This window comes from Acanthisitta chloris, unplaced genomic scaffold (genome assembly GCF_000695815.1).
Source record: "Acanthisitta chloris isolate BGI_N310 unplaced genomic scaffold, ASM69581v1 scaffold13445, whole genome shotgun sequence".
Taxonomy (NCBI): domain Eukaryota; kingdom Metazoa; phylum Chordata; class Aves; order Passeriformes; family Acanthisittidae; genus Acanthisitta; species Acanthisitta chloris.
In genome coordinates this window covers 1960-13710 of record NW_008675497.1, presented here as the reverse complement: position 1 = coordinate 13710, position 11751 = coordinate 1960, and the positions used below count along the sequence as shown (strand labels likewise).

The window sequence follows — 11751 nt, the reverse complement described above, 5'->3', positions numbered from 1 at the left end:
GAACAGACTATTCATTCCCCATAAAAAAGCAGCAACAAAAAGATTGTAAAGGGACCCAAATTCTCAGAGTGCTTGTGGTGTAGTTCCAACAGAAACATCCTTCCACTGTTTGCTTTCTCCCAAGAGCCAACTCAGAACAATCCTTGGGAACATAAACCAACCTATTACCCTTTACATCACCAAGTGGTTGGGGGTTTTGTGTTTTGGTTTTGTGTTTTTACTGTCAGACTGGATTATCCTCTTTTTGTGCCCACCAGAAATCAGAAATTAATCACTTCCATTACGAGATTAATTTGACTCTGGGAATAAAACACCCAAAAGTGAATTTATAGGCTTCTACTCAGATACAATAAAAAAAAAAATATACATGTTCAAAATAACAACTACTAGTAGAAACCTTTATTGGATAGTGAGAGAACTCTGAAACAGACTGGTAGGTAGCTTGTTTCTGTTTAAAAAGGAGAATTCATGGTGGAATCTGCAAGCACATTTACGGCCACTAAACCACAATGGCAATGGAACACTCACTGCTTGTTCACAGACTTCAGAGCTCTGATATTGAGTCATATTTTGGACAGTGTTTCCTTGCTTTACACAGATCATATTTCTGAAGAGTAAAGAATCATCCAGGAAATCAGGTGACATCAAGGACACCCCAATAAAGCAAGAATCAAAGCCTTAAGCATCAAACACACACATAAAGCACAGCTCCCTTTTTACAACCAGAAGGTTTTTCTCTGTGAGTAATTTCAGTGGCCAAGAATGGTTCCTGGCTAGGATAGAATTTTGATGGTCCCACACCTTTTCCCTCCTTAGGTTATCCTACCTTCTAATAAATTAGTTGCCTGAAGATCAAAAGAGCTTCTGCATGTAAGGTCTGCTTTAGGCCACGTTATCAACACCACACAACGTCAACTATTTTGACCAAGACAGATACTAAAGTCAATTATTGCCAAATGAGAACATGAAAAGCTTGAAATTGTGCCTCTATCTTTTGAAAATGTAGGTCTTAAGTGACATGATGAAACACCACACACTACCAGTGGTCCCCACCTGATAATTAACAGACACCCAGAGAACTGAGCTGTACCCAGGTGGTGTTCTCTCATTTTGCACCTAGGAGAGTCACAGGTGTAGAAACAAATGGGAAGAAAACACTCAGTTCTGACCCAACAGTGCTTTCAGTTTTGTCTCTTACACACACACCCACACACACATACACACACACACCCTCCAACCACCCCAACCACGCAGAGATTTAACCAGGAACTGGGTCACAACGTACCAAACCACTTTTGGTGTGTAAGTGCTCAGCCTCTGCTGCTGTAGTGGCTCCCAGACAGGCCCGAGGTTTGCAAGGTTACTGCTGATGTAAACTTGCAGTTCTGACATTTCTTACCCTGGTAGGTCTGAGAGAGATAACACTGCTCCAGGCTAAGTGTGCCTAGGACAAGCTCCCGTGCAGAACTCCTGGTATAGTCTGAACAACATCTCTAGAACATGTAGTACCTCTTTTACCTGGTTCATACATAGCTTTGATACAACTCTTAAATACCAGTTTACCTGTTTGCTTAAGAATGCCTAAAAAGGTGAGTTATTTTCAAAATTAGTATAAAGTTAAAAGAAACTCAAACTAGCTACAATCTATTTAACTCAAGCACAGCACCGCCAGAAGTTTCACACACACTATTTGGTGTTTCATGTTGGTTTTCCTTTCACTCTTTAAGGCAGTGGTTTCCACAGGTCATTTCAGAGAACAGAACGAAGCATGGTCCATGGCAATGCATGTTGCAACTCCATTTTTGATCCGGGGGGGACTCTACTCCCCAACATTAGTGGTTTTGTTCAGGGCTCCAGAGTTCAGAGATCGAGTTGACAGGCTCTGTTCTGGCACAGAATGCAGCTGGCACATTTTTCATCAGGACCTCGTTCTCAGTTATGAGATGGTTCAAATTGTTCATTTTTTTTTTTCTGTTTTGAATCAGCCTGTTATTCAAAGGTCATCAAGTTGGCAGGAACCTGAAAACAAAAACATAAATGAGGGAAGAATTTACTGCAGGTAGTAGCTGCTTACATTCAGCTGTTTCCCAGACTGCTTAAGTGCACATCATTCTGTCTTCAAAAAAAGGAGAGGAGGATACAACTATTGTTCAGGAGTACAAATACACTTAGAGCTGTAGAAAACTCAGGTAATAACCAATACAGCAAATTGCTGTGGGTTTATTATTTTATAATATGGCCATAGAACTTAGTAATTCTGATGACATGTAAGATTTAAACTGTCAGCACAACAAGCTCAACATGATAAATCTCAGCACTGAAGCACACAGGCAGAACCCTCTCACTGCAGCCCCAGCTAGAGAATTGTGGGCACACAGGTCAGTGATTGCTGCAGTATTTTTAAGATTAATTTTTTAAAAATGAGGCATAAACACTTGCCTGGGCTTTTCCCATGGGAAACCTGAGTGCCTGCTGCAGACATCACTCCCTTTCATGAAGATTAAAGCCAGTTTGCAACACATTAGTTTATATACCCATTTTACTCTTCATCAGGAATTTGCCTGACAGCAACATCTCCTGTTTCCTCAGGTTACTGGAGAGCCACCATGATGACTGCCAATAGATACCCAGTTTGGTCAGATTTGGAGCAAATGTTTCTTGCTTTGCATTGACCATTTACCTGCAGAAGCAAAAGTGCTCAACTGGGCTGAAGTCCCACCATGGCAATCAAAAATAGGATGCATTAAACCAGTTCTGTTACTCAGCTGGGAAGGTGTTTGTACTCTTATTGAAAACACATTTAAACATCCAATTTTGCTCAGGCAGTCACACTGTTAACAGCCTTAAATAGTATTGTTAAACCTTCCTGAATAAAAGCTGTTTTCAGAGAGCAGTTTTCAGGCTTGCCTAGGAGTCACCACTTGCTTGCACACTCTTTGCTACTATCTCCACATCCTCCAGGCAGGAACACAATCTCCTCTCCTTTGCACTGCCTCACATACCTTCCTGTGAGCTTCTGCAATCCTCCTTAACATCTTTCTCAAAAGCAGAACTGAACAAGAAAGCACAGAAGGATGTAGAAAGGTCTGAAATTCAGTAGTCTTTCTGCTCTGGGAACTCCATAAACAAATGTGCAAAGGAAAAGGGAGAGTTCAGGGAGACAAAGTGGTAACTTAATAAGGTTTTTGCTGAGGAAAAATGTCAGTAAGAATTTATGTGGGAACAGCATTTAATAGGGGTTGGAATAGTCTTACCTTCCTTTTCTGATTCATGAAAAATACTACTTTTGCTTTCAGAGGCTGCAAAATGTACCAAGGGCTGAACTACTTTTAATACATTTTAGGAACAGAAAATTTGCAGTTTCATAACCTGAAAAATATGGCACTACAGGAGAGTTATCTGGAATGGATATTGAATGCTCCAGTTGAGTTTTTGTAACACTGTACAACAGCCTTTTTCAAATGGGCAATACAAAAATTAGGACAGACAGTTTGGAGCATTCCTTTCACTTCCCCAATTGCTTTAAACTAGCCTCAAGGCAGCCCCAAATCTTTCTTCATTACCACAGAAGCTCTGAGGAGTTGTTTGCAGAGGCACAAATCAATAAGATGTGAAACGGATGTCCAGGCTGCTCAGCCCAGGTTGTTCTTCACACAAAGCTCAGTCAGCTCAAAGATCTGTAAGTTCCGAGCTCTTAACAGCTCATTCCTTTTCAGCATCCTCCTCTCACCTGTTGTCTGTTGCTTTGGCAGGCAGCACTCAGGTGTTTAAACCAGAGCATTGCATTCATTCTGTTTCCAGCTTGAAACTTGTATGAATTTCCTAGGTGAGAAAGAAAAAAAAAGTGCTGAAGAAACAATGCTAGGCACTTAAATCCAACCCATGTTCAAGTAGCTCTAAATTATAACACTCTGAAAATATTTAATGACAGAAGGTTCATACAACTTTACATGTTGTCAGGAATAGGTGCAACTGTTTGACCTAGTGAAGAGAAGTTTCAGCTTGTCTCTTCCTTTCCAACATTCTACATTTCAGGTAATGCTGGTGTCAGCTAGGAAAGACCACACAGCAAAAATGGGTTTGTTCATTGCAATTACTGCAATTTGTTTATAATGTCACCATTTTTTAACGAAGTGCAAGATACCATTGATGTGCACTCTGGAAAGCTGCAGCTGAAAATTGTTTCTAGGCATATTGATAAATTTCTGACCAGTGTTTTCAGTGCTTGCTTGGGGTTCAGAAAAGGCCAAGGGTTGCAAAACCATTCCAGGTTGCTGCTGCAGAGTGTAAGCTGACAAGCATTCAGAATTCATACCTCGTAGCAGCAGTGCTAGAATAGATCCTTGGCAATAAAATGTACTAAGACTTGGAGCAGACAAAGCAATAAATAATTCTAAGCTCCTTTGTCAGAACTTCCAATAATGCTCTTTCTGCACAGTTTGAAGTAACATTTTCTTCAGAGGTGAAGCTGAAACCAGGGAGCTGTGCCGGAGTAATGGAAAACCAAAGGCTCCTCCACAAAGCAGTCTAGATCTCTTTGGGTTTTTTCCTGGTAATAGCACTACATTTGAACAGATGGTTTAGGTTTTGTTTCTCATTTGGAGAGGAGAAGGAGCTGGTCAAGCACCTAGTGTTAGCTGGATGGTTTTTTTCACTGTTACTTACATTTTCACACATGTGAAAACGCCTCAAATTGTTCTAAATACAGTTTAAAAGAAAGCAGATGAACACTTCCAATAAAACCACAGCTGGAGTTGTTTAGAGTTTGGAGAGGTCTTAGAACTTTAATGAAGACTTCAAGGATTCTCCATGGATTATTGTTCCCATAGCATTCTACAGGCAGAGGTGACATCTTGGAGAGGAGTAGAAATTGGAAGGATGTTACCTTGCTCATTTAGATGCTTACAAATGACCTCAGCATAGCAAATCCTGGGAATGGCTGCAGCCCTGGTGCTAGCACTGCTTACCCTTCTCAGAATCAGTCAACAGGAAGAGATCTGGATGCTCAGGGTCATCTGCCATCATCACCATCCAGCCCACCACCGACACGCTCTTACTGGGCGTGGATTTGAACTGCAAACACAAGCACAGATGTGGCTGCATTAAAACAAGAGGCTTCAGCCAGACTGGGTGCTCTGCACACAACCAGGACTCAAGAAGGCAGTGCTGAGTGCCACTGTCAAAGACTGGATAGGTACAAAATCACAGGATCAATCTGTCAGCTTGGAAAAGACCTCTGAGATCATCAAGTCCAACCTGTGTTGGTTGCAAGTAGCAAAGCACTTCATGAAATTAAGAGAATTAACAAAATTCACATAGGATTAGTGAGAACAGAATTTACCACAATGAGTGATGCTCAAAACAAGTTCAAAGGGAAATCAGGATCTGCAAAAATGTGACAGACATTTAAACTGCTCTGTATGCACACAGTAACACTCCTCACCATACTCGTGCACATGTGAATGTACAATATAGCCCCCAAAAGTTTACTAATAAATGCAAAACCAATCCATTGTTAACAAACAGAAGAACTGAACTTGTCTGTGCCATAACTGCTCAGAGGTAACATGAATTATTGTAAGAGTCTGGAATCACACATAACACAGGTCCTGGGGACTAGACATCACAACTGTGCAATTCAATATTATGACCTGATGAAAGAAATGGATCAAATCAGGATGTAGAGCCAATAAACAAGTGGCCAGAACACAATGTGCTCATTTATCAACAAGGTGTTTGAAATGATGAGGTTGTCCTGTTCCAGGTGTTACTCACACATGGACAGATAACTGAGGCCTGAGCACAAAACCTGTGTCTGCTACACTAGTCCTCTCCGGACAGCTCCTTGGTCCCACTGCTTTTCATTCACCTGCTCAGGATTATTTTCTACTTCTCAGGTTTCTGCTCTGACTTCCAGGCTCTACTCACCCATTAAATCCAAGTTAGTTCCAAACCAGAAGCTTCCTTCTCCCTGGTCTCCCTGCTTATCTATCAGTAGACCCTCCCAATTCACTTCTTCTTGCTCAGGCAATCCCACCCACTCCCAATCCCTAACTCATTCAGCTTCTCTCATGTATTTAGGTGCCAGATCTCTGCATGGGATTATAATTACTTTATAGATAAAACTCCACTGCAAATCTAATGTCAATTATCCTATCTATGCCATAGATTAATCAAAGAGCTGGAATGTGATAGAATCATTGACTCAGTGAGTCATCACAGAATACCAGAATGGTTTGGGTTAGAAGGACTTTAAAGCTCATCTCATTCCAACCCTCTGCCATGGGCAGGGACACCTTCCACTAGCCCAGGTTGCTCCAAGCCCCATCCAACCTGGCCTGGAACACTTCCAGGGATGGAGCAGCCACAGCTTCTCTGGGCAGCCTGTACCAGTGCCTCAGCATCTCGCAGGGAAGAATTTCTTCCTAATATCCAGTCTAAACCTACTCTCAGTGTGAAGCCATTGAGCAGATAAGTTCATCTGTCTGGGACTTGTGCAACAGGCTACATTTAAACCTTAGTTTAAAATCTATTAGAACTTGAAATGAACAGATGTTCAAGCAGTATTTGAAACAAAAAGCACTTTAACCAAGTTCAAAGCCTATTAGAACTTGAAATGAACAGATGTTTAACCAGTATTTGAAACAAAAAACACTTTAACCAAGTTCAAAGTACTTTTAAGAGTCCAGTGGCTCTGTCTGTACACTGAAGCTAAGTAACTCCCTGCCACTGGGAGGTGGACAGATGTGGTAAAGCCTCAGAAGAGGAGGAAGTAAATTATAAACCTCTATCAGGCAACATTTCATTACAGTGAGGGCTGGATAATGTAACTCCTTTCCAAACAGCAACTAAAGTTTCTGGGGAGGCAGTGTGTGTGTACTGTCAGTCTGTAATGACAAAATAGTAAAGCCTTTTATCTGAAAGGAGGAATAAAGACAAGGAAAGGCAATCAAGTGAAGGATATAGCTCATGGGTTTTTAAAAATAAAGGAAGTGCATATTCAGGACTTGCTGTGGACTCACTATGACACTGCCTCAAAAAACAAGATGACACCACTTACACTTAAAAGAGACCTGCAAAATGCAAACTTCCAAGTTTTCCTAAACCATTAATAGGTCTTTTTCTCAGAGCTGGAAATTTGAGTCACAAGGCAGTTTTGACAAGTTACAGATCATCACTGTACCTCTTGGGCTGCTCTCACTTCCAGAGCCTCATGGAAACAGCACATTTGGGCTTTCCTACCTCAGTCACACAACGTACACAACAGACACTGCCACAGCTCCTTGCTGCTTGGTGTCACTCCAAACAATTAGCTAATCATAATACTTCTCAAACTGTGAAAAGCTCCACACAAGGAAAGTGTTTCCTGCCAGCATCAATCCTTCATCCCTTGAAGCACATGTCAGCTTTCCATCCCTGTGCACGGCTGGATTTGTATTCCATGTTTACATAGTCCCCCCAGGCAGTTCCTTCTCCACGGATGCACAGAGCCTTGCTAACAGCCAGTCTGCTTTGTTAACATGAAGGGAATGAAAGTTTCATTGTCATTTAATGCTCCTGGTTCCTATTTGCTCTCTGTAATATGGGCCACTGGAATGGCTCTGGCTGTACACAGGGCAAACTGCACAGCTCTGGCACTCAGCTTCACATCCCTGGGCTTTGCTGCTGTTGTTCTGAGCTCAGAGGCCTTTATACATGGATATAAGTTACACATCTTGGAATCAACAATTCTGAATTAATCTGTGAACAGACGTTTTGCTCCAACCTTTTGGCACCTACAAATCTCCTCCTTCGCATCTCCTGTTGAGATTTTAAGGCTTTCTAATATTCAAATCACTTTCTCAGGGGTTGAACATCCTCCCTAGACTGAGAGAATTCTGCATCAGGGTATTTCAGTTAAAGGGCCTCAGCCACAACTCCCAAGTTTTCTAGAGTGTTAATAAATTGGTCTAATTGTGATTATAACATGCAATAGAAGCCTTGGAATGAACAAGGGTTCGTGCTCAAGCATGAAGCCTCAAAAAGACTCTGTTTCCTTTCCAAGTACCTCCAAACATGGAAAAATCTCTCATGCATGCTATGTTGTCACAGAAGTTGGCAAGATTCTCCAGCCCAATCACTATAAACAGTTATTTTACGAGTGTATTCACATTCTGCAGGGTGAAAGCTTATTTTCAGACCGAGTTCAAGTGCCTGTTCTCACCACTGTCCTTTTCTAAAGGTACACAAGTGCCACAGTTCTATCACAGAGGCTTTTTTGTGGGTACCATTTCAGCACATGAGAGAAACCACACTCCTCTCAGCTGCTCCTGTCCCACATCTCTCAGCTCTGAAGTTCACCTGCCCATCATGGACTGTGGTAATTAAACTTGTTCACTGTGTGAAAATCGAGGCTTATTATATCACTATTTAAAATCGAGGTTAATTATATGTAGCAGTCTTTCTTAGGAGATGGAGCACAAGAAAGTTTGCCACATGCAGGTATCTCCAGCATCCTCTTCCTTTCAGATAGCTTCACACCTAGAATACACACTGCACTGGATGCATCCCCTGGGCTTTGACCACAGGCATGAGAGAAGAGCTGGTGAGGGAGGGGATTTCTTGCCCTCTTTACTGAGATTTTTATGAGGTAATTTTCCAAAGAGGTTGGCTATTCTAAGCCTGGAAGAGCTGTGAGTGTCAGTGCATTCCAAGTCCTCAGCCTCAGCTGCCTGGAGCAATTGCAGCAGCAGAATGGTCAGAGCTTGCCTGTAATCAAGACACGTTTACCATGAGAGCTCCAGCCAGGAAACTTTATATAGCAGACTGACTCTTTTGTTGCCAGAGTTCCTTTCCCTGTCACAGAGGCCTTGAGAGAGGAAGCAGAAAAGACAGATGTTTAAATGGAAGATGCTTGGAATATTTTGCTGAGGTAAATCTCCAATATATCAATCTCTGAAAATGAAACCTGCTTCAAAATAGACAGCATCGAACCTTTTCATCTGGACAGTGGAAAAAACCCATCCCAAAACCCAGATCTAGCCTTCAATCTCTATTTTGCAGAGTAGAACATCTCAGGAATATCACTGGGCAGTATTTGGAGCATATACTCATGCTCTAACTATCCATGGATCACTGATCATCTGCAGCTCGTTCTCTCCTGATTAACTTTCTTTCTGAAAAGGAAGCCAAATGTGAAGTGAAGCATCACACTTGACAAATCATCCTCACAGACTGCAGAACAAATGCTGAGGCTTTGTACAATCACCCTGTAGCGAACTGGATGGAAATCTAAGCCATCAACAGCCAGGCTCTCAGTACAACACAGGGAGAAGAGCTGAGCAAGTCACTGACCACCTATTCTTAGGCTGTTTAATAAACTGGAGCCTCTCCCCCTAATCCCCCAACCTCAGGCTGCCACTTTCCACCTTCATTTCAGCCTAAAATGTCTGTGTCATAACCAGCTCTGATGCAGAGGTTCACTGTGAGCATTCACTGGGAACTCTTTATTTAAAAGACAACCTGTAGCTAGTAGTTATTACCATATTTTAAACTTGACTGCACCTGGGAAACCAGAGCAGAGCCTTGAGCTTCGTGACAGGCTTTGCATCCACAAACACAGCTATGTTCACTGCCCTAAAAAGCTCAAAGCAAGACATCAGCTCTGGAGAGCCAATCCAAAGTTGTGCTGGATATTTCAGTTCAACTTCACAGAGCCAACTGCTAGAAAAAATTAATCTGCTCCAGCAGTCATTGCTGTTAACTACCACTTCTCCTGCTCCCTTCCTGGGAATTGCCTTGCTCTAACTCCACTCAGGATCTGCAAGCCATAAGGCTGGCAGGCTCCTGCTGGGAAATCCTGCCAGCATCCTGGACTCAAATGACTCCTTGCCTCTATCTGCAAACTTCCTTCTGCTCTGCTGGAACATCCTGGGACAAAGAAACACGAGAACACAAGGATAACAAGACAGATTTTGGCTTCTTAGGCACTAGCCTCTCTGCACGAGCAGTTTAGCTGCTGTAGGTATCACAACACATCAATGACCTGGGGATTTTAAAAGTCAGTTCAAGAGGTTCAGAAAATAATCTGTCACAGAACATTCTAAATCGATGTGGTTGCACTTAAGGGCAAAGGCTTTGCAGTGGAGAGGCTCAAGAGGATCAGGTACCAGAGTTTTTACCTTTATACTTCACTTACTTTTACTAAAGAAAGGGCAAATCCATTTAAATGATGAAACTGTTGCTCTGAAGGAAATGTATAAGCACATAGACCACAATGAAAACTCAATATACTTCATTTCCAACCAATGTAATTACCCATTATGCATTTTCCCAAGTTCTCCAAACCTGTGTGTTATTTAGATTGCTTAAAAATGTTAATACAGACAAGTGAAAAAGTTTCTGAATGAACAGACACGAGTCCTCCAGGCTTTTGCGATGGACAGTGGACAAGAGACTCACAAATACATCTTCTATTCTTCAAAGAAAACAAAATGCACTTTTGGCATAGATGCTAAAGGAATCACAGCAGGAACAGGAACACAGAGTCTGACATTACCAAAAATTTCTTTTCCATTTCTCAGTGTTTCCAGCAAAACCAAGGAACTAGCTGTGAGGGACACAGTGCCAGCACCAGCTCTCTCCTGGTTCTTTTCCTTTCATACTTTGCATTTCTGCCCACAATAACTTCCAAGCCTGCTCTTTCCTGTCTCTTTTCATGAGACAGAATCCTTCCCTAAAGTTTTCACTGAAACCAGTGACAAATGCACCCAAACACAGACACTTCACCAAAGACAGCCAGGAGACAGGATGCTTGGCTGATGGACCTTTTGCCTGGGCTGGTACTGTCTTAACTGGCAAGACAAGTTAAGTAGAATCAGTTTTGATCTCACCTCAGCAGTTAGTAGAGGTGGATAGCAAAGAAACCATGCAAATATTTCTGCAAGTAATTAGCTATTATTAAACTCCTCTGAGTATGAGAACAGTTTCCTAATAACGAGCTCTCAATACAAGTGGAAAATAATCAACTTGCTTTGTAGATTAAGACAACATCACACACAAACTTTCCACACAGCAACTTCAAACATCCAGGAGCCTACTAATCAGAAATCTTCAGCTTGAAATCTCTGCTTCTGGACATAAAACCCTTAGGATAAGAAAACAGTATTTTAGACCAAAAAGAAATAAAGTTCCCTTCATAAGGATTCCAGAAGCACATCTCAGTTTGCAAAATTCCATTGGCTTTATGCAAAGCAAATGTTTTTCAGTGACAGTTGTCATAAATTAACCTGAAACCCTGGCCAAGGCGACTGCAAGGAATGATTCTGAGTAGTGAATGAACCTAGAAAAAGATCCAACTATCTCAAATTTTACCCAGTTTCTTTAGAGGATCTCTGGAGGGATCCTCTTCCATTATAAATTACCCAGGGAAAACAGGAACCACACACATAACAACATCCCTGGGACAGGTACAGAAAATCCTTTTGCTGCTCCCCCACATAAGCAAAGTATTTTTAGCTTCTTTCAAACAAACTTGCAGTGAATTAAAGGAACATCAGCATCATATGCTATAGCAGCTCTCTGCTGAACTGATGAGGTGTTCTGTACCCTGCTGCAGTTAATGGAATACAGGATTATACAGAATAGGGAATAGTCTAATTTTACCACATATAGGAAATTAGTACATGTTTAATGCTTTATGTTCTGACTTTTCAGTCTTTCCTCATCAGTGCTCGCTTGGATTTCAAGTTGCAACAAACTGTTGCAAGACAA

The 11751-nt window shown here is 41.7% G+C and overlaps 1 protein-coding gene across 1 annotated transcript in view; it reads right to left on the bottom strand.

The window, feature by feature from the left end:
• Positions 1-1261: 1261 nt before the first annotated feature.
• LOC103803239 (ras-specific guanine nucleotide-releasing factor RalGPS1-like) overlaps positions 1262-11751 on the bottom strand; it is a gene marked incomplete at its 5' end in the record, with an annotated part of 12063 nt that continues 1573 nt past the window's right edge. Inside the window, 3 exons of the mRNA XM_009075782.1 lie at positions 1262-2019; positions 3731-3822; positions 4968-5073. Coding sequence (XP_009074030.1) covers positions 1990-2019; positions 3731-3822; positions 4968-5073 — 228 coding nt within the window. The remainder of the gene's footprint in view (positions 2020-3730; positions 3823-4967; positions 5074-11751) is intronic.